Source organism: Bombina bombina, chromosome 6, assembly GCF_027579735.1.
Source record: "Bombina bombina isolate aBomBom1 chromosome 6, aBomBom1.pri, whole genome shotgun sequence".
NCBI lineage: Eukaryota > Metazoa > Chordata > Amphibia > Anura > Bombinatoridae > Bombina > Bombina bombina.
The window spans coordinates 1,084,615,116-1,084,641,773 of record NC_069504.1 but is presented as its reverse complement, the minus strand read 5'-3'; the positions used below and the strand labels follow the sequence as shown (position 1 = coordinate 1,084,641,773).

The following is a 26,658-nucleotide window of genomic DNA, read 5'->3' as shown; positions in this document are numbered from 1 at the left end:
CCCGGTTTGTTAGCATTTGAATAAAATTTTTGTTTCAGTTTAAAGGCTATTGATTGTGCTTTTATATGTAAGTGAGAATTCATCTTTTCCCTATAAAACTTTAATTGCGATTGTAAATTTTCATCACAAAGATTCAATTTGTATAGGTAGTCAAATTGTGATATCTCTTGTTCTATATGGGAGTATTCATGTAAAATAGTGTCATCTAAATGCCACATAAACTCTCTCATCAGTGCCAAAGGCCATTTAAGTTTACATTTTACCATAGAATGGTCTGACCACGATGTATGTGATATAGTTGTCTCTGAGACCAGGGATAGTGTCATATGATCTATTAAAATGTAATCTATTCTAGAATATGATTTGTTCGGGCTTGAAAAGAAAGTACAGTCTCTCTTATTTGGGTTGAGGACTCTCCAAGGGTCATGAAGACCAAGCATCTTTATAAAGTTCCATAGAAAACGAAGGGTGGACTTGGCTATGTGTATATTGAGATTAGAGCTGTCTAGTTTGGGGATCAATGGGGTATTAAAGTCACCTAACATTATTAAATGGCCTACGCTGACATCTTGAATCTGTGCTATCAGAGATTTGAAAAAGGGGGTTTGCTTATGATTGGTTGTGTAAATGTTAACTATAGTTACTGGAGTGTTGTACAAAATTCCTCTCAAAGCCAAAAACCTACATTCCTTCTGTTCAATTAGTGTAAATGGAATTGATCTATTTTTTTAGTGTTATGAGCACTATGATGAGGATAAGCACTCTGAAAATATTTAGGAATAGAGCCATTTTTTAAATGGGTCGCCTGCAACCCCACTATCTCTCCCCCTCTTTGCAAAATATCTCTAAGAGCTATGGTTCATTTGTGGGGGATATTAAACCCCTTTACATTTTGAGAGATCAATTGAATCTCTATGTCTGCTATATATTAAGTTTAAACCAACCTGTAATGATAGAGGTGTGAGTGTACTTCAACTCTCTGCCAAACAAAACCTGTAAATTAACAAAAAACATGTAATAACTTCAATAACATGTGAAATCCTCATATTAAAATGAGGAGATATGAAGGCTAATGAGATTCCTTTCTGAACTCATCCAGCTTAAGAGGTATATAATTAAACATATGTGAACATAAGTGAGCGAATACAGAAAAGTAATAAGTGAAATTTTAAACAATTACATTTATCTACAGACCATAGTTAATGGCGTGATGCCCAACCCATCTAAGATGGTAAAATTAACAAAAGTAAGGATACTTGTAGGGCCTCATCCTGGGGTTTCGTTTGCAGTCCCAGTAGCTTGCAATTTAGACTTCCAACGATGAGCCGTTTGCAACTCTTTATGTTGGGGTAAGGACCCAGGTGGTTGATTGATATTTGCTGATGGTCTGCTGTGGAAGGCTTTGTCAACTTCAGGAAAAGGTATTTCCAGATTGCGACAGAATTCCTCAATTTCTGTTGGCAAAGAGCAGGTGGCTCGTCTACTTTTCCATACCACAGCCAGTTGGAAAGGATAGCTCCATCTGTAATTAATATTTCTTGCTTGTAAATGTCTTGTTAGAGGGAAAAGTTATTTTCTCCTAAACAATGTCCTAGCCGATAGATCAACGAAGAATTGAATAGCAGCTCCATTCTTTTTGATAGGTTGCTTTTCTCTTGCAGCCTTCATCAGTTGTTCTTTTATATGATATCTGGTGATCTTAACTATCATGTCCCTGGGGGGAGCTTCATCAGATGGTCTCGATCTCAACGCCCTATCGGCTCTATCCATCTCCACAGGGGGTGAGTCATCTCCATTTCTCATTGTGCTGAAAAGAGACTGAAGGTATTAAACCAGCATTGGATTCTCCACGGATACCACGTATCCTGATGTTGTGCCTCCGAGATCTATTTTCAAGATCTTCTATCTTGTCTTCTAGCTGGGATATAGTTTGGTCTTGTTTCATATGCTTGGTCACTGTTACAACATCAGCTACGTGTGTTTGTAAGTCTTCTTCCAAACTCTCAACTCTATTTCCAATCTCCAGAATTTTCTTTTTAAGATCAGAAATTTCATCTTTGATGCACTGTTTCACCTGCATGATAAGAGATGAGAAATCCTTTTTTGATGGAATAGATGATAACATAGATTTGGGAACACTTATCATTGAACTTCCTCCATCTGATTCAGACTCTGAAGAAATTGAAGGATGTTGTGATCTGAGAGAGAGTAGATTAGAATCTTTGGGAGGGAGGGAGGGTACTTGTCGCTTTAAAGTAGTTATCCACAGAGAGGGTCAAAGGGCCACCAGCTTTATTTTGTTTTTCTTTTTGTGAGTTTTTTCTGGTAGACATATTTGCTTTTATTAAATTGCCTTGAGCTATCAGTGTCCAACCAAAATATTTTTCCTATATTTTAATTCTGTGTTTTAGACACTAATGCTTTCTATAATAAAAGTATTCCCCTAGTAACTTGAGGCCCTTTTTTAGTTGAAAACTCACACCCTTTATACCTGGAAATTATATGCTTTAATAATTATAGCTGTTCATGAAGCTGCTGTTGCTAGGCAGGTTATAGCAAACCCCTACACTATTATTCAGAACACACTATAAGACTGTGGGGCCTAGTTATCAAGCCGTCAACCTCAAATATGCTGGAATTCCGCAGCGTATTTGTGGCGAGGCTGATTCGCCTTAGTTATCAAGCCCTAGATACCGGCAAAAGTAGAATTTTGTGACGTAAGCTTCGATCCGCCGGACTCAGTCCGACACAGATCGATTCTTACGTCACTCCAGATGTTCCGCACACAAGTGCGGCACAATCTGACTACTTTTGCTAGTTATCAAAAAACTAGCAGGTACGCTCTGCACTTTTCCGGCCCAGCGTATCTGGTTTTCAAACCGCCGCCCTGGAGGCGGCGGATCCCAAAGGAATCAATGGGAGTCTGACCATAACGAAAGCTCATGTTTGCTGCTGCCCGACATCCCATTGATTCCTATGGGAGCTGTCTACACCTAACACCCTAACATGTACCCCGAGTCTAAACACCCCTAATCTGTCCCCCCCAACACCGCCGCAACTAAATAAAGTTATTACCCCCTAAACCGCCGCTCCCGGAGCCCACCGCAAGCTATAATAAACATGTATTAACCCCTAAACCGCCGTTCCCAGACCCCGCCGCCACCTACATGATACCTATTAACCCCTATCCTGCCCCCCTATACCGTCGCCACCTATAATAAAGTTATTAACCCCTATTCTGCCGATCCTGGACCTCGCCGCAACTAAATAAATAGTTTAACCCCTAAACCGCCGCTCCCGGACCCCGCAGCAACCTATATTAAACGTATTAACCCCTAATCTGCCCCCCCTACACCGTCGCCACCTATAATAAATTTATTAACCCCTATCCTGCCTCCCACTACACAGCCGCCACTGTAATAAAATTATTAACCCCTAAACCTAAGTCTAACCCTAACCCTAACACCCCCCTAACTTAAATATTATAATAATATAATATAATTAATATAATTAAATAAATCTAAATAATATTTCTCTTATTAACTAAGTTAATCCTATTTAAAACTAAATACTTACCTTTAAAATAAACCCTAATATAGCTACAATATAAATAATAATTATATTGTAGCTATCTTAGGATTTATTTTTATTTTACAGGTAACTTTCAATTTATTTTAACTAGGTACAATAGCTATTAAATAGTTATTAACTATTTAATAGCTACCTAGTTAAAATAAAGAGAAATTTACCTGTAAAATAAAAACTAACCTAAGTTACAATTACACCTAACACTACACTATACTTTAATAAATTATTCCTATTTTAAACTAAATACTTACCTGTAAAATAAACCCTAAGATAGCTACAATATAAATAATAATTATATTGTAGCTATCTTAGGATTTATATTTATTTTACAGGTAACTTTGTATTTATTTTAGCTAGTTAGAATAGTTATTAAATAGTTATTAAATATTTAATAACTACCTAGCTAAAAGAAATACAAAATTACCTGTAAAATAAATCCTAACCTAAGTTACAATTAAACCTAACACTACACTATCATTAAATAAATTAAATAAATTAGTTACAAATAACTACAATTAAATTAAATTAAATAAACTAACTAAAGTAGAAAAAATAAAAAAAGCTAAGTTACAAAAAATAAGTTACAAACATTTAAAAAATATTACAACAATTTTAAGCTACTTACACCTAATCTAAGCCCCCTAATAAAATAACAAAGCCCCCAAAATAAAAAAATGCCCTACCCTATTCTAAATTAAAAAGTTTAAAACTCTTTTACCTTACCAGCCCTTAAAAGGGCCTTTTGCGGGGCATGCCCCAAAGAATTCTGCTCTTTTGCTTGTAAAAGAAAAATACAATCCCCCCAACATTAAAACCCAAAACCCACATACCCCTAATCTAACCCAAACCCCCCTTAAACAAACCTAACATTACCCCCCTGAAGATCATCCTACCTTGAGTCGTCTTCAGCCAGCCGACCATCGATGTTACCGAAGAGGAGATCCGGAGCGGCAGAAGTCATCATCCAGGCGGCGCTGAATAAATCTTCCATCTGATAGAAGTCTTCATCCAGGCGGCATCTTCAATCTTCATCCATCCGGAGCGGAGCCATCTTCAGATGAGCCGACGCGGAGCCAACCTCTTCTTCCCGACGACTAATGACGAATGGATATTCCTTTAAGGGACATCATCCAAGATGGCGTCCCTTCAATTCCCATTGGCTGATAGGATTCTATCAGCCAATCGGAATTAAGGTAGGAAAAATCTGATTGGCTGATTGAATCAGCCAATCAGATTGAAGTTCAATCCGATTGGCTGATCCAATCAGCCAATCAGATTGAGCTCGCATTCTATTGGCTGTTCCGATCAGCCAATAGAATGCAAGCTCAATCTGATTGGCTGATTCAATCGGGTACTACCGGAGGTTATAGGGCATTCTCTCTCCTTTTTTTTTTTTTAATGTTTGCGCACTTTTGAGTACTTTTTGGGCACCTCCAAGACTGGAACTGTGGAGCGCACCTAAAGTGCGGCCATCATCAATGAGTGCCGGCTCCGCCCCCTCGCAGTGCTTCATTATTTTGTGCCTTTCTATGTTTAGTGGTTTGATCCTCCGCTATAACGGCACTCCAAGCTTGAGGGAGTTTGTAGCTGGGATTTATTTTCCCGGAAACTGGATTTGTGGAATTGCCTGGAGCCGTACCTTCTGTATGTTTGTGCACTTTAGATGATATTGAGTGGAAAAGGCATGTAGTCAGTGTAATCTGTGTGTGAGGCCCAAGAGCTGTCATATGTGGGGTGGTTTTATAGTCCAGAGAGGGAAACTGTATGGCTGTGATGTTTGGGTGTCTCTAGGAGACAATGGGGGGTAGTTATCAAGCCGTCTACTTTTCTGGCTTCGCCGGCCCAATACGTCCGCCTAAGCTCGCCTACCTTTGCCGCCGCGGACCTGAAAAATTACGCCTAAGTTATCAAATAAAGCTGTCAAAAAGCCGCGGGGCGATGAGCAGCGGACTGTGACAGTTATCACTCATCCGATCTCGCTGCCCTTCGGCTTTTTCCCAGCTTTATTGCTAGCCTGTCACTAAGCACTCACACTAAACTGCACTGTTCTACCCCCTATACCGGCGCCCCCGGAGCCCCCCGCAACTAAATAAAGTTACTAACCCCTAAACCACCGCTCCTAGACCCTGCCGCAACTCTTATAAATGTATTAACCCCTAAACCGCCGCTCCTAGACCCTGCCGCAAGTCTTATAAATGTATTAACCCCTAAACCGCCGCTCCCGGACACCGCTGCCACCTACATTATACCTAGTAACCCCTATCCTGCCCCCCCCCTATACCGTCGCCCTCTATTGTAAAATTATTAACCCCTATCCTGCTGATCCCGCACCTCTCCGCAACTAAATAAATAGTTTAACCCCTAAACCGCCGCTCCATGAACCCGCCGCAACCTATATTAAACCTATTAACCCCTATCCTGCCCCCCCTACACCGTCGCCACCTATAATAAATTTATTAACCCCTAATCTGCCCCCCCTACACCGTCGCCACCTATAATAAATGTATTAACCCCTATCCTGCCCCCCACTACGCCGCCGCCACTGTAATAAAATGATTAACCCCTAAACCTAAGTCTAACCCTAACCCTAACGCCCCCCTAACTTAAATATTAATTAAATAAATCTAAATAAATTAACTCTTATTAACTAAATGAATCCTATTTAAAACTAAATACTTACCTTTAAAATAAACCCTAATATAGCTACAATATAAATAATAATTATATTCTAGCTATCTTAGGATTTATATTTATTTTACAGGTAACTTTCAATTTATTTTAACCATGTACAATAACTATTAAATAGTTATTAACTATTTAATAGCTACCTAGTTAAAATAAAGAGAAATTTACCTGTAAAATAAAAACTAACCTAAGTTACAATTACACCTAACACTACACTATACTTTAATAAATTATTCCTATTTTAAACTAAATACTTACCTGTAAAATAAACCCTAAGATAGCTACAATATAAATAATAATTATATTGTAGCTATCTTAGGATTTATATTTATTTTACAGGTAACTTTGTATTTATTTTAGCTAGTTAGAATAGTTATTAAATAGTTATTAAATATTTAATAACTACCTAGCTAAAAGAAATACAAAATTACCTGTAAAATAAATCCTAACCTAAGTTACAATTAAACCTAACACTACACTATCATTAAATAAATTAAATAAATTAGTTACAAATAACTACAATTAAATTAAATTAAATAAACTAACTAAAGTAGAAAAAATAAAAAAAGCTAAGTTACAAAAAATAAGTTACAAACATTTAAAAAATATTACAACAATTTTAAGCTACTTACACCTAATCTAAGCCCCCTAATAAAATAACAAAGCCCCCCAAAATAAAAAAATGCCCTACCCTATTCTAAATTAAAAAGTTTAAAACTCTTTTACCTTACCAGCCCTTAAAAGGGCCTTTTGCGGGGCATGCCCCAAAGAATTCTGCTCTTTTGCCTGTAAAAGAAAAATACAATCCCCCCAACATTAAAACCCACCACCCACATACCCCTAATCTAACCCAAACCCCCCTTAAACAAACCTAACACTACCCCCCTGAAGATCATCCTACCTTGAGTCGTCTTCAGCCAGCCGACCATCGATGGAACCGAAGAGGAGATCCGGAGCGGCAGAAGTCATCATCCAGGCGGCGCTGAATAAATCTTCCATCTGATAGAAGTCTTCATCCAGGCGGCATCTTCAATCTTCATCCATCCGGAGCGGAGCCATCTTCAGATGAGCCGACGCAGAGCCAACCTCTTCTTCCCGACGACTAATGACGAATGGATATTCCTTTAAGGGACATCATCCAAGATGGCGTCCCTTCAATTCCCATTGGCTGATAGGATTCTATCAGCCAATCGGAATTAAGGTAGGAAAAATCTGATTGGCTGATTGAATCAGCCAATCAGATTGAAGTTCAATCCGATTGGCTGATCCAATCAGCCAATCAGATTGAGCTCGCATTCTATTGGCTGTTCCGATCAGCCAATAGAATGCAAGCTCAATCTGATTGGCTGATTCAATCGGGTACTACCGGAGGTTATAGGGCATTCTCTCTCCTTTTTTTTTTTTTTTTTTTTTTTTTAATGTTTGTGCACTTTTGAGTACTTTTTGGGCACCTCCAAGACTGGAACTGTGGAGCGCACCTAAAGTGCGGCCATCATCAATGAGTGCCGGCTCCGCCCCCTCGCAGTGCTTCATTATTTTGTGCCTTTCTATGTTTAGTGGTTTGATCCTCCGCTATAACGGCACTCCAAGCTTGAGGGAGTTTGTAGCTGGGATTTATTTTCCCGGAAACTGGATTTGTGGAATTGCCTGGAGCCGTACCTTCTGTATGTTTGTGCACTTTAGATGATATTGAGTGGAAAAGGCATGTAGTCAGTGTAATCTGTGTGTGAGGCCCAAGAGCTGTCATATGTGGGGTGGTTTTATAGTCCAGAGAGGGAAACTGTATGGCTGTGATGTTTGGGTGTCTCTAGGAGACAATGGGGGGTAGTTATCAAGCCGTCTACTTTTCTGGCTTCGCCGGCCCAATACGTCCGCCTAAGCTCGCCTACCTTCGCCACCGCGGACCTGAAAAATTACGCCTAAGTTATCAAATAAAGCTGTCAAAAAGCCGCGGGGCGATGAGCAGCGGACTGTGACAGTTATCACTCATCCGATCTCGCTGCCCTTCGGCTTTTTCCCAGCTTTATTGCTAGCCTGTCACTAAGCACTCACACTAAACTGCACTGTTCTACCCCCTATACCGGCGCCCCCGGAGCCCCCCGCAACTAAATAAAGTTACTAACCCCTAAACCGCCGCTCCTAGACCCTGCCGCAACTCTTATAAATGTATTAACCCCTAAACCGCCGCTCCTAGACCCTGCCGCAAGTCTTATAAATGTATTAACCCCTAAACCGCCGCTCCCGGACACCGCTGCCACCTACATTATACCTAGTAACCCCTATCCTGCCCCCCCCTATACCGTCGCCCTCTATTATAAAATTATTAACCCCTATCCTGCTGATCCCGCACCTCTCCGCAACTAAATAAATAGTTTAACCCCTAAAACGCCGCTCCATGAACCCGCCGCAACCTATATTAAACCTATTAACCCCTATCCTGCCCCCCCTACACCGTCGCCACCTATAATAAATTTATTAACCCCTAATCTGCCCCCCCTACACCGTCGCCACCTATAATAAATTTATTAACCCCTATCCTGCCCCCCACTACGCCGCCGCCACTGTAATAAAATGATTAACCCCTAAACCTAAGTCTAACCCTAACCCTAACGCCCCCCTAACTTAAATATTAATTAAATAAATCTAAATAAATTAACTCTTATTAACTAAATGAATCCTATTTAAAACTAAATACTTACCTTTAAAATAAACCCTAATATAGCTACAATATAAATAATAATTATATTCTAGCTATCTTAGGATTTATATTAATTTTACAGGTAACTTTCAATTTATTTTAACCATGTACAATAACTATTAAATAGTTATTAACTATTTAATAGCTACCTAGTTAAAATAAAGAGAAATTTACCTGTAAAATAAAAACTAACCTAAGTTACAATTACACCTAACACTACACTATACTTTAATAAATTATTCCTATTTTAAACTAAATACTTACCTGTAAAATAAACCCTAAGATAGCTACAATATAAATAATAATTATATTGTAGCTATCTTAGGATTTATATTTATTTTACAGGTAACTTTGTATTTATTTTAGCTAGTTAGAATAGTTATTAAATAGTTATTAAATATTTAATAACTACCTAGCTAAAAGAAATACAAAATTACCTGTAAAATAAATCCTAACCTAAGTTACAATTAAACCTAACACTACACTATCATTAAATAAATTAAATAAATTAGTTACAAATAACTACAATTAAATTAAATTAAATAAACTAACTAAAGTAGAAAAAATAAAAAAAGCTAAGTTACAAAAAATAAGTTACAAACATTTAAAAAATATTACAACAATTTTAAGCTACTTACACCTAATCAAAGCCCCCTAATAAAATAACAAACCCCCCCAAAATAAAAAAAAATCCCTACCCTATTCTAAATTAAATAAATTTCAAAGCTCTTTTACCTTACCAGCCCTTAAAAGGGCCATTTGTGGGGGCATGCCCCAAAAAGTTCAGCTCTTTTGCCTGTAAAAGAAAAATACAACCCCCCCCCAACATTAAAACCCACCACCCACATACCCCTAATCTAACCCAAACCCCCCTTACAAAAACCTAACACTAATCCCCTGAAGATCATCCTACCTTGAGTCGTCTTCACTCAGCCGAGCCACCGATGGAACTGAAGAGGACATCCGGAGCGGAAGAAGTTAATCCTCCAAGCGGCGCTGAAGAAATCTTCCATCCGATGAAGTCATCATCCAGGCGGCGCTGAAGAAGTCTTCGATCCGGCCGATGTCAACTTCAAAGAGGCGCTGAAGAGGTCTTCTATCCGGGCGAAGTCATCTTCCAAGCCGGGTCTTGAATCTTCCTTCCGCCGACGCGGAACCACCTTCTTCACCGACGGACTACGACGAATGACGGCTCCTTTAAGGGACGTCATCCAAGATGGCGTCCCCTCAATTCCGATTGGCTGATAGGATTCTATCAGCCAATCGGAATTAAGGTAGGAAAATCTGCCAATCAGATTGAGCTCGCATTCTATTGGCTGATCGGAACAGCCAATAGAATGCGAGCTCAATCTGATTGGCTGATTCCATCAGCCAATCAGATTTTTCCTACCTTAATTCCGATTGGCTGATAAAATCCTATCAGCCAATCGGAATTGAGGGGACGCCATCTTGGATGACGTCCCTTAAAGGAGCCGTCATTCGTCGTAGTCCGTCGGTGAAGAAGGTGGTTCTGCGTCGGCGGAAGGAAGATTCAAGACCCGGCTTGGAAGATGACTTCGCCCGGATAGAAGACCTCTTCAGCGCCTCTTTGAAGATGACATCGGCCGGATCGAAGACTTCTTCAGCACCGCCTGGATGATGACTTCATCAGATGGAAGATTTCTTCAGCGCCGCTTGGAGGATTAACTTCTTCCGCTCCGGATGTCCTCTTCAGTTCCATCGGTGGCTCGGCTGAGTGAAGACGACTCAAGGTAGGATGATCTTCAGGGGATTAGTGTTAGGTTTTTGTAAGGGGGGTTTGGGTTAGATTAGGGGTATGTGGGTGGTGGGTTTTAATGTTGGGGGGGGGTTGTATTTTTCTTTTACAGGCAAAAGAGCTGAACTTTTTGGGGCATGCCCCAACAAATGGCCCTTTTAAGGGCTGGTAAGGTAAAAGAGCTTTGAAATTTATTTAATTTAGAATAGGGTAGGGATTTTTTTTTATTTTGGGGGGGTTTGTTATTTTATTAGGGGGCTTAGATTAGGTGTAAGTAGCTTAAAATTGTTGTAATATTTTTAACATGTTTGTAACTTACTTTTTTATTTTTTGTAACTTAGCTTTTTTTATTTTTTGTACTTTAGTTAGTTTATGTAATTGTATTTAATTGTAGTTATTTGTAGGTAGTTTATTTAGTTAATTTAATGATAGTGTAGTATTAGGTTTAATTGTAACTTAAGTTAGGATTTATTTTACAGGTAATTTTGTATTTCTTTTAGCTAGGTAGTTATTAAATAGTTAATAACTATTTAATAACTATTCTAACTAGCTAAAATAAATACAAAGTTACCTGTAAAATAAATATAAATCCTAAGATAGCTATAATATAATTATTAATTACATTGTAGCTATCTTAGGGTTTATTTTACAGGTAAGTATTTATTTTTAAATAGGAATAATTTATTAAAGTATAGTGTAGTGTTAGGTGTAATTGTAACTTAGGTTAGGATTTATTTCACAGGTACATTTCTCTTTATTTTAGCTAGGTAAGCTATTAAATAGTTAATAACTATTTAATAGTTATTGTACATGGTTAAAATAAATTGAAAGTTACCTGTAAAATAAATATAAATCCTAAGATAGCTAGAATATAATTATTATTTATATTGTAGCTATATTAGGGTTTATTTTAAAGGTAAGTATTTAGTTTTAAATAGGATTCATTTACTTAATAAGAGTTAATTTATTTAGATTTATTTAATTAATATTTAAGTTAGGGGGGCATTAGGGTTAGGGTTAGACTTAGGTTTAGGGGTTAATAATTTTATTACAGTGGCGGCGTAGTGGGGGGCAGGATAGGGGTTAATAAATTTATTATAGGTGGCGACGGTGTAGGGGGGGCAGATTAGGGGTTAATAAATTTATTATAGGTGGCGACGGTGTAGGGGGGGCAGGATAGGGGTTAATACATTTAATATAGGTTGCGGCGGGTTAAGGGAGCGGCGGTTTAGGGGTTAATACATTTATTATAGTTGCGGTGGGCTCCGGGAGCGGCGGTTTAGGGGTTAATATGTATAGAGTAGCTTGCGGTGGGCTCCGGGAGCGGCGGTTTAGGGGGTAATAACTTTATTTAGTTGGGGCGGTGTAGGGGGGGGTCAGATTAGCGGTGTTTAGACTCGGGGTACATGTTAGGGTGTTAGGTGTAGACAGCTCCCATAGGAATCAATGGGATGTCTGTCAGCAGCGAACTTGTACTTTCGCTATGGTCAGACTCCCATTGATTCCTATGGGATCCGCCACCTCCAGGGGTGGCGGTTTGAAAACCAGGTACGCTGGGCCGTAAAAGTGCCGAGCGTACCTGCTAGTTTTTTGATAACTAGCAAAAGTAGTGAGATTGTGCCGCACTTGTGTGCGGAACATCTGGAGTGACGTAAGAATCGATCTGTGTCGGACTGAGTCCGGCGGATCGAAGTTTACGTCACAAAATTCTACTTTTGCCGGTCTCGAGCCTTTGATAACTAAGGCGAATCAGCCTCGCCACAAATACGCTGCGGAATTCCAGCGTATTTGAGGTTGACGGCTTGATAACTAGGCCCCATAAAGTTGTCCCTGATTTCATTCTTTACCACTTTAACCCACAGCAAGGCAGACATTTTTGCTAATTGCTGGCCTTTTAATAATGTAAAGATAAAGGTTAAAGGGACATTGTACACTAGATTTTTCTTTGCATAAATGTTTTGTAGATGATCCATTTATATAGCCCATCTGGGAGTGTTTTTGTAACAATGTACAGTTTAGCTTATTGTTTATTAACATTGTGATGATTATCAGACGTATACACATGTTTACAGACTCCTGCTGCTCCTGTTTGTGTAATCTGTCTTTTCATATGCAGGGGATGGGGGGGAGGGGGAGTGTCTGTTTTTCTTGTTTTACCAGCCCCTTTCACTTGGTGTCCCAGCCTAACCTTATTAACAGTACTAAACTGGGAGCTTGTAAGCAAGTTTTTAAAATGTTTTATACTTGATGTTTATATCAGTATCTGTGCATATTCTTCTTTATAGTAGTGTCTATTACATGCACTTATATGAAAATTGGTGTACAGTTGTCATTTAATTTGTGCACATAGTTTTTGTGCTGAATTGCATTCCTTGTGTGCTTTTCCTTTTTGGGCTCAGACATTATTTTTGGAGTTAATTATATGCTACAGCACACTTTAGAGCAAAAACAAATACCAAGAGTAACTTCAAGATCTTTCAGGAGGATTATTTTTGTATCAATCATTATTATTGCCTCATTTTGTTTTTCTAAGTTGATGTGCTGCACTCTAGAATGAATAAAACAATGTAACCTCTTTTTCTTCCTCCATCAGCTGAGTGCAAGTACCAGTTTCAGGAGTGGGGTGAATGTGATCCTGAGACAGGAGTGAAGATCAGAAATGGAAGCCTTAAAAGGGCCCTGCACAATGCAGAATGCTCAAAAACCGTCACTTTGTCTAAGACATGTGGAAAGACCACCAAACCCAAACCTCAAGGTGAGTTTAACCCTTATCCAGGTTAACATGGTCTTCAGTAGCCATATACAGGTCTCAACAGTGGGGATATTATGCTACATGAGCAGCCGGATATTGGGTTATCTTTGCTCAAGAAGGAATATCCTTTAACTATTGGCAAGTAGGTTTAAAACTGCCATTCCACAGTTTCTTAACTCCAGTCAGTCTAAACTTTATGGATATCCCAACTGGGGTTAATCTATTTTTAATGGGACCTGCTTTTTTGATGAAGTGTCACCATGAGGAAATATGTATTAAAAAATAATATTTGTACATAATTAAAATATTTATTATATACAGTCTTCAAAATTATGCATAGAAATAATCACATTTGATAGAAAACTGAAATATAAAGTAGGAAAGTTTATACTACTTGAGTTATCTAAAATAATTCAAATGTGTAAAGACAAAGGGGTATATTTATTATAATGCGGACGGACATGATACGAAGTAGTATATCATGTCTGCCGCACATCGATAAATGCCGACAGCATACACTGTTGGCATTTATCATTGCACCAGCAATTATTGTGAACTGCTGGTGCAATACCGCCCCCTGCAGATTTGCAGCCGCTAGCAGAGGGTGTCAATAAACCCAATCATATTCGATCGGGTTGATGTCTGTCCGTGGCCTCAGAGCAGACGGACAAGTTATGGAGCAGCGGTCTTTAGACCACTGCTTCATAACTTCTGTTTCCAGACGAGCCTGAAGGCTTGCACGGAAACAAATTGGCCCCAAAGTATTTGCCAAAAATGAAAAAAAAATAAAATAATAAAAATAACAAAACAAATAATAATTAAAAAAGTGGTCACACTTAATGTGTGAGGCAAATAGCACTAGCAAGGTTGTTTCCTCTTTTAATGACTACAGTTTACGTTTGAATGAGCTATCCATGTTAAAAGCTGTTTTCTCATAATGTGATAGAATGATTAATTTGGATAAAGTTTACCTCAGACAATGGGGCCTATCTATGATGGCCAGAAACAGCAGTTATGAACCAGCGGACGTCACAAAGACCGCTGCTCCATAACCTGTCCGCCTACCCTGAGCAGGCGGACAGACATCGCCGGAAATCAACCCGATCGAGTACGATCGGGTTGATTGACACCCCCTGCTGGCGGCCCATTGGCTGCGAGTCTGCAGGGGGCAGCGTTGCACCAGCAGCTCTTGTGAGCTGCTGGTGCAACGCTGAATACGGAGAGCGTATTGCTCTCTGTATTCAACGAGGTCTGGCAGACCTGATCCGCACTGTCGGATCAGGTCCGCCAGACCTTGTTAAATAGAGGCCAATATCTAGGCCATAAGAATATGAAGTAAATCAGACCTTTTTTGAGATATTTAGATGTGAAACTTTTACACTTAGGGCTAGATTACAAGTGGAACACTAATTTATCGCATGCCTGCAAACGGACCGCACATTTGGACATTGAGATAGATGTCATGAGGTAGCTTTTTATAACACAAATTACAAGCTTCAAAATGCTGTTTGGATGATGCTTCACACACATGCAGGGCTAGATTACAAGTGGCGCGCTAACATCAGCGAGCATTCAATATTAAAATTAAACACGAGTGCAACCTAATGGCTACATTTAGGCCTAGATTTAGAGTTGGGCGGTAGCCGTCAAAACTAGCGTTAGAGGCTCCTTACGCTGGTTTTTACCGCCCTCTGGTATTTGGAGCCAGTCATTAAAGGGTCTAACGCTCACTTTCCAGCCGCGACTTTTCCATACCGCAGATCCCCTTACGTCAATTGCGTATCCTATCTTTTCAATGGGATCTTTCTAACGCCGGTATTTAGAGTCATGGCTGAAGTGAGCGTTAGAAATCTAACGACAAAACTCCAGCCGCAGAAAAAAGTAAGTAGTTAAGAGCTTTCTGGGCTAACGCCGGTTCATAAAGCTCTTAACTACTGTGCTCTAAAGTACACTGACACCCATAAACTACCTATGTACCCCTAAACCGAGGTCCCCCCACATCGCCGCCACTCTATTAAATTTTTTAACCCCTAATCTGCCGCTCCGTACACCGCCGCCAGCTAAGTTATCCCTATGTACCCCTAATCTGCTGCCCCTAATACCGCCGACCCCTATATTATATTTATTAACCCCTAATCTGCCCCCCTCAACGTCGCCTCCACCTGCCTACACTTATTAACCCCTAATCTGCTGACCGGACCGCGCCGCTATTATAATAAAGTTATTAACCCCTAATCCGCCTCACTCCCGCCTCAATAACCCTATAATAAATAGTATTAACCTCTAATCTGCACTCCCTAACATCGCCGACACCTAACTTCGAGCATTAACCCCTAATCTGCAGACCGAATCTCGCCGCTACTTTAATAAATGGATTAACCCCTAAAGCTAAGTCTAACCCTAACACTAACACCCCCCTAAGTTAAATATAATTTTTATCTAACTAAATAAATTAACTCTTATTAAATAAATTATTCCTATTTAAAGCTAAATACTTACCTGTAAAATAAACCCTAATATAGCTATAATATAAATTATAATTATATTATAGCTATTTTAGGATTAATATTTATTTTACAGGCAACTTTGTATTTATTTTAACCAGGTACAATAGCTATTAAATAGTTAAGAACTATTTAATAGCTAAAATAGTTAAAATAATTACAAAATTACCTGTAAAATAAATCCTAACCTAAGTTACAATTAAACACTACACTATCAATAAATTAATTAAATACAATACCTACAATTATCTACAATTAAACCTAACACTACACTATCAATAAATTAATTAAATAAAATACCTACAATTATCTACAATTAAACCTAACACTACACTATCAATAAATTAATAAAATAAAATACCTACAAATAAATACAATTAAATAAACTAACTAAAGTACAAAAAAATAAAAAAGAACTAAGTTACAAAAAATAAAAAAATATTTACAAACATTAGAAAAATATTACAACAATTTTAAACTAATTACACCTACTCTAAGCCCCCTAATAAAATAACAAAGCCCCCCAAAATAAAAAAATGCCCTACCCTATTCTAAATTAAAAAAGTTCAAAGCTCTTTTACCTTACCAGCCCTGAAAAGGGCCATTTGCGGGGCATGCCCCAAGGAATTCAGCTCTTTTGCCTGTAAAAAAAAACATACAATACCCCCCCCAACATTACAACCCACCACCCACATACCCCTAATCTAACCCAAACCCCCCTTAAATAAACCTAACAGTAAGCCCCTGAAGATCTCCCTACCTTGTCTTCACCTCACCGGGTCCCGATCTGTCCAGAAGAGGGTCCGAAGTCTTGATCCAAGCCCAAGCGGGGGGCTGAAGAGTGACGTCCATCCTCGGGCTGAAGTCTGGATCCAAGCGGCGGCTGAAGAAATCCATCATCAGGATGAAGTCGGAAGTCCATCATCAGGATGAAGTCTTCTATCAAGCCGCATCTTCAATCTTCTTTCTTCCGGAGCGGAGCGGAGCCATCTTCTTCCCAGCCGACATGGATCCAACCTCTTCAAGTGATGCCTACTAGCCGAATGACGGTTCCTTTAAATGACGTCATCCAAGATGGCGTCCCTCGAATTCTGATTGGCTGATAGGATTCTATCAGCCAATCAGAATTAAGGTAGGAAAATTCTGATTGGCTGATGGAATCAGCCAATCAGAATCAAGTTCAATCCGATTGGCTGATCCAATCAGCCAATCAGATTGAGCTTGCATTCTATTGGCTGATTCGGCTAGTAGGTGTCGCTTGAAGAGGTTGGATCCGGGAATTGGCTGGGAAGAAGATGGCTCCGCTCCGCTCCGGAAGAAAGAAGATTGAAGATGCGGCTTGATAGAAGACTTCATCCCGATGATGGACTTCCGACTTCAGCCTGATGATGGATTTCTTCAGCCGCCGCTTGGATCCAGACTTCAGCCCGAGGATGGACGTCACTCTTCAGCCCCCCGCTTGGACTTGGATCAAGACTTCGGACCCTCTTCTGGACAGATCGGGACCCGGTGAGGTGAAGACAAGGTAGGGAGATCTTCAGGGGCTTAGTGTTAGGTTTATTTAAGGGGGGTTTGGGTTAGATTAGGGGTATGTGGGTGGTGGGTTGTAATGTTGGGGGGGGGGGGTATTGTATGTGTTTTTTTTACAGGCAAAAGAGCTGAATTCTTTGGGGCATGCCCCGCAAATGGCCCTTTTCAGGGCTGGTAAGGTAAAAGAGCTTTGAACTTTTTTAATTTAGAATAGGGTAGGGCATTTTTTTATTTTGGGGGGCTTTGTTATTGTATTAGGGGGCTTAGAGTAGGTGTAATTAGTTTAAAATTGTTGTAATATTTTTCTAATGTTTGTAAAAAAAAAATTATTTTTTGTAACTTAGTTCTTTTTTATTTTTTGTACTTTAGTTAGTTTATTTAATTGTATTTATTTGTAGGTATTTTATTTAATTAATGTATTGATAGTGTAGTGTTAGGTTTAATTGTAGATAATTGTAGGTATTGTATTAAATTAATTTATTGATAGTGTAGTGTTAGGTTTAATTGTAACTTAGGTTAGGATTTATTTTACAGGTAATTTTGTAATTATTTTAACTATTTTAGCTATTAAATAGTTCTTAACTATTTAATAGCTATTGTACCTGGTTAAAATAAATACAAAGTTGCCTGTAAAATAAATATTAATCCTAAAATAGCTATAATATAATTATAATTTATATTGTAGCTATATTAGGGTTTATTTTACAGGTAAGTATTTAGCTTTAAATAGGAATAATTTATTTAATAAGAGTTAATTTATTTAGTTAGATAAAAATTATATTTAACTTAGGGGGGTGTTAGTGTTAGGGTTAGACTTAGCTTTAGGGGTTAATCCATTTATTACAGTAGCGGCGAGATTCGGTCGGCAGATTAGGGGTTAATGCTTGAAGTTAGGTGTCGGCGATGTTAGGGAGGGCAGATTAGGGGTTAATACTATTTATTATAGGGTTATTGAGGCGGGAGTGAGGCGGATTAGGGGTTAATAACTTTATTATAGTAGCAGTGCGGTCCGCTCGGCAGATTTGGGGTTAATAAGTGTGGGCAGGTGGAGGCGACGTTGTGGGGGGCAGATTAGGGGTTAATAAATATAATATAGGGGTCGGCGGTGTTAGGGGCAGCAGATTAGGGGTACATAGGGATAATGTAGGTAGCGGCGGTTTACGGAGCGGCAGATTAGGGGTTAAAAAAATATGCAGGGGTCAGCGATAGCGGGGGCGGCAGATTAGGGGTTAATAAGTGTAAGGTTAGGGGTGTTTAGACTTGGGGTTCATGTTAGGGTGTTAGGTGCAGACGTAGGAAGTGTTTCCCCATAGAAAACAATGGGGCTGTATTAGGAGCTGAACGCTGCTTTTTTGCAGGTGTTAGGTTTTTTTTCCAGCTCAAATGGCCCCATTGTTTTCTATGGGGGAATCGTGCACGAGCACATGTTTGAAGCTGGCCGCGTCCGTAAGCACCGCTGGTATCTAGAGTTGCAGTGGCGTTAAATTATGCTCTACGCTCCCTTTTTGGAGCCTAACGCACTGAAAACCCAGCCATTCTGTGAACTCTAAATACCAGCGGTATTTAAAAGGTGCGGGGGAAAAAAAGCACGCGTAGCTAACGCACCCCTTTGGCCGCCAAACTCTAAATCTAGCCGTTAGAGTTTTCAGTGCGTTAGGCTCCCCTAAGTTAAATATAATTTTTAGCTAACGAAATAAATTCTCTTATTAAATAAATTATTCATATTTAAATCTAAATATTTACCTGTAAAATAAACCCTAATATAGCTACAATATAAATTATAATTATATTGTAGCTATTTTAGGATTAATATTTATTTTACAGGCAACTTTGTATTTATCTTAACCAGGTACAATAGCTATTAAATAGTTAAGAACTATTTAATAGCTACCTAGTTAAAATAATTACAAAATTACCTGTAAAATAAATCCTAACCTAAGTTACAATTAAACCTAACACTACACTATCAATAAATTAATTAAATACAATACCTACAATGAAATACAATTAAACCTAACACTACACTATCAATAAATAAATTAAATACAATTCCTACAAATAAATACAATTAAATAAACTAACTAAAGTACAAAAAATAAAAAAGAACTAAGTTACAAAAAATAAAAAAATAGTTACAAACATTAGAAAAAAATTACAACAATTTTAAACTAATTACACCTACTCTAAGCCCCCTAATAAAATAACAAAGACCCCCAAAATAAAAAAATGCCCTACCCTATTCTAAATTACAAAAGTTCAAAGCTCTTTTACCTTACCAGCCCTTAAAAGGGCCCTTTGTGGGGCATGCCCCAAAGAATTCAGCTCTTTTCCTACTTTAATTCCGATTGGCTGATAGAATCCTATCAGCCAATCGGAATTCGAGGGACGCCATCTTGGATGACGTCCCTTAAAGGAACCGTCATTCGTCGGGAAGTCGTCGGAAGAAGAAGATGGGTCCGCGGTGGAGGTCTTCAAGATGGAGCCGGTCCTCATCGGATGAAGATAGAAGATGCCGCTTGGAAGAAGATGGTTGCCGGTCCGGATCTACTCTTCTTCCCTGATAGGATGAAGACTTTGGAGCCTCTTCTGGACTTCTTCAGCCGTCGGATGATGGATGTCTAGCCCCCGCTTGGGTTTGGGTGAAGATTTCGGAGCCTGGAACGATCGGTGAAACCTGACATGGTGAAGACAAGGTAGGAAGATCTTCAGGGGCTTAGTGTTAGGTTTATTTAAGGGGGTTTGGGTTAGATTAGGGGTATGTGGGTGGTGGGTTGTAATGTTGGGGGGGGTATTGTATGTTGTTGTTTTTTACAGGCAAAAGAGCTGAATTCTTTGGGGCATGCCCCACAAAGGGCCCTTTTAAGGGCTGGTAAGGTAAAAGAGCTTTGAACTTTTGTAATTTAGAATAGGGTAGGGCATTTTTTTATTTTGGGGGTCTTTGTTATTTTATTAGGGGGATTAGAGTAGGTGTAATTAGTTTAAAATTGTTGTAATTTTTTTCTAATGTTTGTAAATATTTTTTAATTTTTTGTAACTTAGTTCTTTTTTATTTTTTTGTACTTTAGTTAGCTCATTTAATTGTATTTATTTGTAGGAATTGTATTTACTTTATTTATTGATAGTGTAGTGTTAGGTTTAATTGTAGATAATTGTAGGTAGTTTATTTAATTTATTTATTGATAGTGTAGTGTTAGGTTTAATTGTAACTTAGGTTAGGATTTATTTTACAGGTAATTTTGTAATTATTTTAACTAGGTAGCTATTAAATAGTTATTAACTATTTAATAGCTATTGTACCTGGTTAAAATATTTACAAAGTTGCCTGTAAAATAAATATTAATCCTAAAATAGCTAAGATATAATTATAATTTATATTGTAGCTATATTAGGATTTATTTTACAGGTAAGTATTTAGATTTAAATAGGAATAATTTATTTAATAAGAATTAATTTATTTCGTTAGATAAAAATTATATTTAACTTAGGGGGGTGTTAGTGTTAGGGTTAGAATTAGCTTAAGGGGTTAAACAATTTATTAGAGTAGCGGTGAGCTCCGATCAGCAGATTAGGGGTTAATTATTGTAGGTAGCTGGCGGCGATGTTAGGGAGGGCAGATTAGGGGTTAATACTATTTATTATAGGGTTATTGAGGCGGGAGTGAGGCGGATTAGGGGTTAATACATTTATTATAATAGCGGTGAGCTCCGGTCGGCAGATTAGGGGTTAATAATTGTAGGTAGCTGGCGGTGACATTATGGGGGGCAGATTAGGGGTTAATAAATATAATATAGGGGTCGGCGGTGTTAGGGGCAGCAGATTAGGGGTACATAGGGATAACGTAGTTGGCGGCGGTGTACTGAGCGGCAGATTAGGGGTTAAAAAATTTAAATATAGTGGCAGCAATGTGGGGGGACCTCGGTTTAGGGGTACATAGGTAGTTTATGGGTGTTAGTGTACTTTAGAGCACAGTAGTTAAGAGCTTTATGAACCGGCGTTAGCCCAGAAAGCTCTTAATTACTGAATTTTTTCTGCAGCTGGAGTTTTGTCGTTAGATTTCTAACGCTCACTTCAGCCACGACTCTAAATACCAGCGTTAGAAAGATCCCATTGAAAAGATAGGATACGCAATTGACGTAAGGGGATCTGCGGTATGGAAAAGTCGCGGCTGGAAAGTGAGCGTTAGACCCTTTAATGACTGGCTCCAAATACCAGAGGGTGGTAAAAACCAGCGTTAGGAGCCACTAACGCTGGTTTTGACGGCTACCGCCCAACTCTAAATCTAGGCCTAAGATTGTTGGGTTAGCGTGACTGAAGGTTTGTGTACAGGGCTAAAAAAGAAAAAGTTGCATTAAACAGTACATTAATACAGTAAAATTAACAGTTACACTCATATATACACTATCTAATAAAAATTATTTATATAAATATATATATATATATATAAAAAAGAAAATTGTAGGGTTAAGAGGTATATGGTATAAGACAATGTATTTGAATTGAAAGGGCTATAATGTATATTTGTATACATGTGTATTTATGTTTATATGTGTTTTATTCCCATAGAAGTCTCCAGATATTAGCGCACCTGAGGCTTTTGCTCAGACAAAATTTTTTTACTTCCAACTTTTTATATGAACGTAAGAATAGGGGCCCTATTAATTAACTTGAGAGCGCTCAATAGCACTAATATTTTTATACTCCACTTCTAGCCCAATGTGTGAAAACATTTAACTTGTGTCTGGAATGGCAGGGGCAGACTGACCCAGCAATAATGAAAACCATAGGTATCACTAGGTTTTACCACCTTTTCTGACCATGCTCATTAGCATACATTTGTATAGATAAGGGATGAAGGGAGTTTAGTCTCCCCATCCATTCTGTCTGCTTTAATAGTTAATTTTTTGGGCTGGCTTCATTAGTGGTCGCATTGATACCATGGGGTATAAAGTGGTCCGCTATTGTTAGAGCTAGTTGTGAAATATGCTCAATTACATGTGTTCTAAATATATTCACATTTTTTATTTATTTTAGTTTGTCATTACCTTGTTGGTACTTCTGTTTTTATGTATGATCATGACCATTATCTCGTACTATCTCTCAGCACGTTGTTCCGGGTAATGTCCCCATTTACCCGTCACCATGACAACCGATCACGCTGTCACTTGTATGCACTGGTGCGGACTGTTGACGTCAGCACTTGGCATGTTGCAGTCCAGCGTGTGGTAAGATGGGGTGCCTGCGAGTACTGCACGGTCCCGCTCATGATCAACTGCTTTCACTTTAGGTAATTGGTTATTTGGGTATTTAAGTATGGGGTGTGAGAAGTGTTCACTATGGCCTCTAAGTTATCAATGTCTGTCGGACCTGATCTGACAGACATCGCTGAATACGTCGAGCAATAATACGTCGAGCCATATTTAGCATTGCACCAGCAGCTCAAAAGAGCTGCTGGTGCAACGCCTCCCCCTGCAGACTCGCGGCCAATCAGCCGCCAGCAGGGGGGTGTTAATCAACCCGAACGTACTCGATTAGGTTGAATTGCGGCAATGTCACAAAGACCGCTGCTCTATAACCTGTCCGCCTGCTCTGAGCAGGCGGACAGGTTATGGAGCAGCGGTCTTTGTGACCGCTGCTTCATAACTGCTGTTTCTGGTGAGCCTGCAGGCTCGCCAGAAACACGGGGCATCAAGCTCCATTCGGAGCTTGATACATATGCCCCTTAGTCTTCACGGCCTCCATTTGAAAAAGGTTCCTTTGCAGTCAAGTAGCTGAAAACATAAAAATATATTTATGCAATATTTATATTAAATGAAGTATAAAACTGTGTATCTACTGTAAATATTTCTTATTCCAATGTTCTTCACATAAGGGAATATGTTCCTATATATATCTGTATATACCTATCTCTCTCTCTATCTATATACTGTATATATATATATATATATATATATATATATATATATATATATATATATATTTTTTACCAAAAGATATTTTATATATAGAACATGTGGAGAACATTGGAATGTGCAATATTAGAATTTCATGTGGGGTTAGCGCACTTGAGAAAACGTGATCGGGTTTGCGTGACTTGTTGATTGTTAGTGTTTCCCCACACTTTTCGCTCTCCATTGAAGTCTATTTGAAGTCTATTTTGGAATATGTTAATGCGGTTGCGATATTCTAACTTCGGCTTTTTACTTTCAACTTGTAATACATGCACTACCCAACGCACGGAAAAAGCTAAAGTTGAGAGGAGCTAATGAGGGAGTAGGATTTAGCCACGAATCAGCAAGCTCTACCTAGGTGCTGAACCAAAAATGGGCCGGCTCCTATGGTTACATTCCTGTTTTGTTAAATAAAGAAAGCAAGAAAACAAAGAAAAATTATAATAGGAATAAATTAGAAAGTTGCTTAAAATTGCATGTTCTATCTGAATCATGAAAGAAAGAAATTGGATTTTGCGTCCCTTTAATGTGGAAAACTGCAGAAAATATGCACAAATTATTTATACTGCTCTAAAATGTGTAATAGTTGACTTGGATAACTATTATGTTAGTGTAAAATATAATTGGCGAAAAGGAGCAACTTTCACAGCATTGGCATTTCAATTTGGTGCCGTAGGGCACATACCAAAACTTTATTAGCGCTTATTGGCTGGAAAGGAAAATTTCTGCAGATTCTTTAGTTCTCATGGGTGGGGAGGGACAAATCTTACTGATTTATTAGGTCTCATTGGTTGTTTTCCTACAACTCTGCTTCTTATTATTAGTTGCAATGTACTGCAGCAACTGTATCAGATGCCATTGCTAGGGAAGACAATGCCAGCAAATACATTAGTTCTCTTTGGTGTGGGGGCAACTCTGCTGCTTTATTAGTTATTATTGGAGGGGAGGGACAACTTGTGCACTGTGGAGATAAGGCTTTATGTTATTTTAAGTGGGAGGGGACAATTTCCCCAGGGTTATTAGTTCTTACTGATGGGGGTATTAATATATTATTTATCAGTGTTACAGTTTGTAGCTCCTAGTGTTGCTTGGATTTTAGTTGCTAAATAGGAAACCTTTAAGAGTTGTATGTGATCTGTTTTAAAAAAAGGAAAATGCACCTGTAAATCTAAACACAAATAAACATATCCTCCTTTACATTGAACTAACAAAACATTTGTTTATGTGGAAAAGCTTTAGAAAATGTATTATTTCCTTCAACTGGTAGTATGGTCAACCTATTATAAAGTTCCCTAACCTTGGAGGAGAGGCACAAGTGTAATGGAACTCTATAATTTGCTTGAGTGGCATGGTAACTTGCAGCAAATGTTGAGATTCCATCTCTTCAGCGCTGACCTTCTCCCCACGCTCTGCAGCACAGCTGACAGTTCTGGCTGTCATCCTGTGACCCCTCGGAGCTCTCTCCATGTCACCTCCTGCAGCACCTCACCAGACAAACTCATTTTCTTTCCCATCGATCTGGCTTCAGTATTTAATGAAGTCCTTTGAGATCCTCCTGTGTGCGTCCCTGAAGCCTTGCAGGGATTATCTCTGACACAAAAAACAGGAGGAAGAGTTTAGCAAAGGATCGCCACTTAACTCTTTAAGGCAACTGGATCCCAATCATGGAAGAGTTAAGCCTTTTTCTCATCTTATATACAGTAGAACACAAAATAAATTTACTGTGGAAAAGATGCTTCAAAACACTTTACAACTTGAAGTGGCAAAATAACTACACTTGAAGTGTATGAGAGAGAGTTGTATTTTGCACTATATATTTTTTCTGTTTTATGTATGTTTGAACATACAAATGTACACAAACATACACATATACACACATGCAAATATAAATGTATGTTTATGTGTGTGTATATATATATATATATATATATATATATATATATATATATATATATATATATATATATATATATATATATATAGTATCTCACAAAAGTGAGTACACCCCTCACATTTTTGTAAATATTTTATTATATCTTTTCATGTGACAACACTGAAGAAATGACACTTTGCTACAATGTAAAGTAGAGAGTGTATAGCCTGTATAACAGTGTAAATTTGCTGTCCCCTCAAAATAACTCAACACACAGCCATTAATGTCTAAACCGTTGGCAACAAAAGTGAGTACACCCCTAAGTGGAAATGTCAAATTTGGGCCCAAAGTGTCAATATTTTGTGTGACCACCATTATTTTCCAGCACTGCCTTAACCCTCTTGGGCATGAAGTTCACCAGAGCTTCACTGATGGGGGTATTAATATATTATTTATCAATGTTACAGTTTGCAACTGGAGTCCTCTTCCACTCCTCCATGACAATATCACAGAGCTGGTGGATTTTAGAGACCTTGCGCTCCCCCACCTTCCATTGGAGCATGCCCCACAGATGCTCAATAGGGTTTAGGTCTGGAGACATGCTTGGCCAGTCCATCACCTTTACCCTCAGCTTCTTTAGCAAGGCAGTGGTCATCTTGGAGGTAAGTATCTTCAGTATCTTCAGTAAGTCACAGTACATGTTGGCATTCATGGTTCCCTCAATGAACTGTAGTTCCTCAGTGTTGGCAGCACTCATGCAGGCCTAGACCATGACACTCCTTCCACCATGCTTGACTGTAGGCAAGAAACACTTGTCTTTGTACTCCTCACCTAGTTGTCACAACACACGCTTGACACCATCTGAACCAAATAAGTGTACCTTGGTCTCATCGGACCACAGGACATGGTTCCAGTAATCCATGTCTTTAGTCTGCTTGTCTTAAGCAAACTGTTTGCAGGCTTTCTTGTGCAACATCTTTAGCAGAGACTTGCTTCTGGGACGACAGCCATGCAGACCAATTTGATGAAGTGTGCGGCATATGGTCTGAGCACTGCCAGGCTGACCCCCCCAGCCCTTCAACCTCTGCAGCAATGCTGGCAGCACTCATACGTCTATTACCTAAAGGCAACCTCTGGATATGACGCTAAGCATGTGCACTCAACTTCTTCGGTCGACCATGGTGAGTCCTGTTCTGAGTGGAACCTGTTATGTGAAAACAATGTATAGTCTTGCCCACCGTGCTGCAGCTCAGTTTCAGGGTCTTGGCAATCTTCTTATAGCCTATGCCATCTTTATGTAGATCAACAATTCTTTTTTTCAGAT

At 38.8% G+C, this 26,658-nt stretch overlaps 1 protein-coding gene across 1 annotated transcript in view; it reads left to right on the top strand.

The window, feature by feature from the left end:
* PTN (pleiotrophin) overlaps positions 1–26,658 on the top strand; it is a 265,024-nt gene that overhangs the window by 155,178 nt on the left and 83,188 nt on the right. Inside the window, exon 4 of the mRNA XM_053718989.1 lies at positions 13,321–13,482. Coding sequence (XP_053574964.1) covers positions 13,321–13,482 — 162 coding nt within the window. The remainder of the gene's footprint in view (positions 1–13,320; positions 13,483–26,658) is intronic.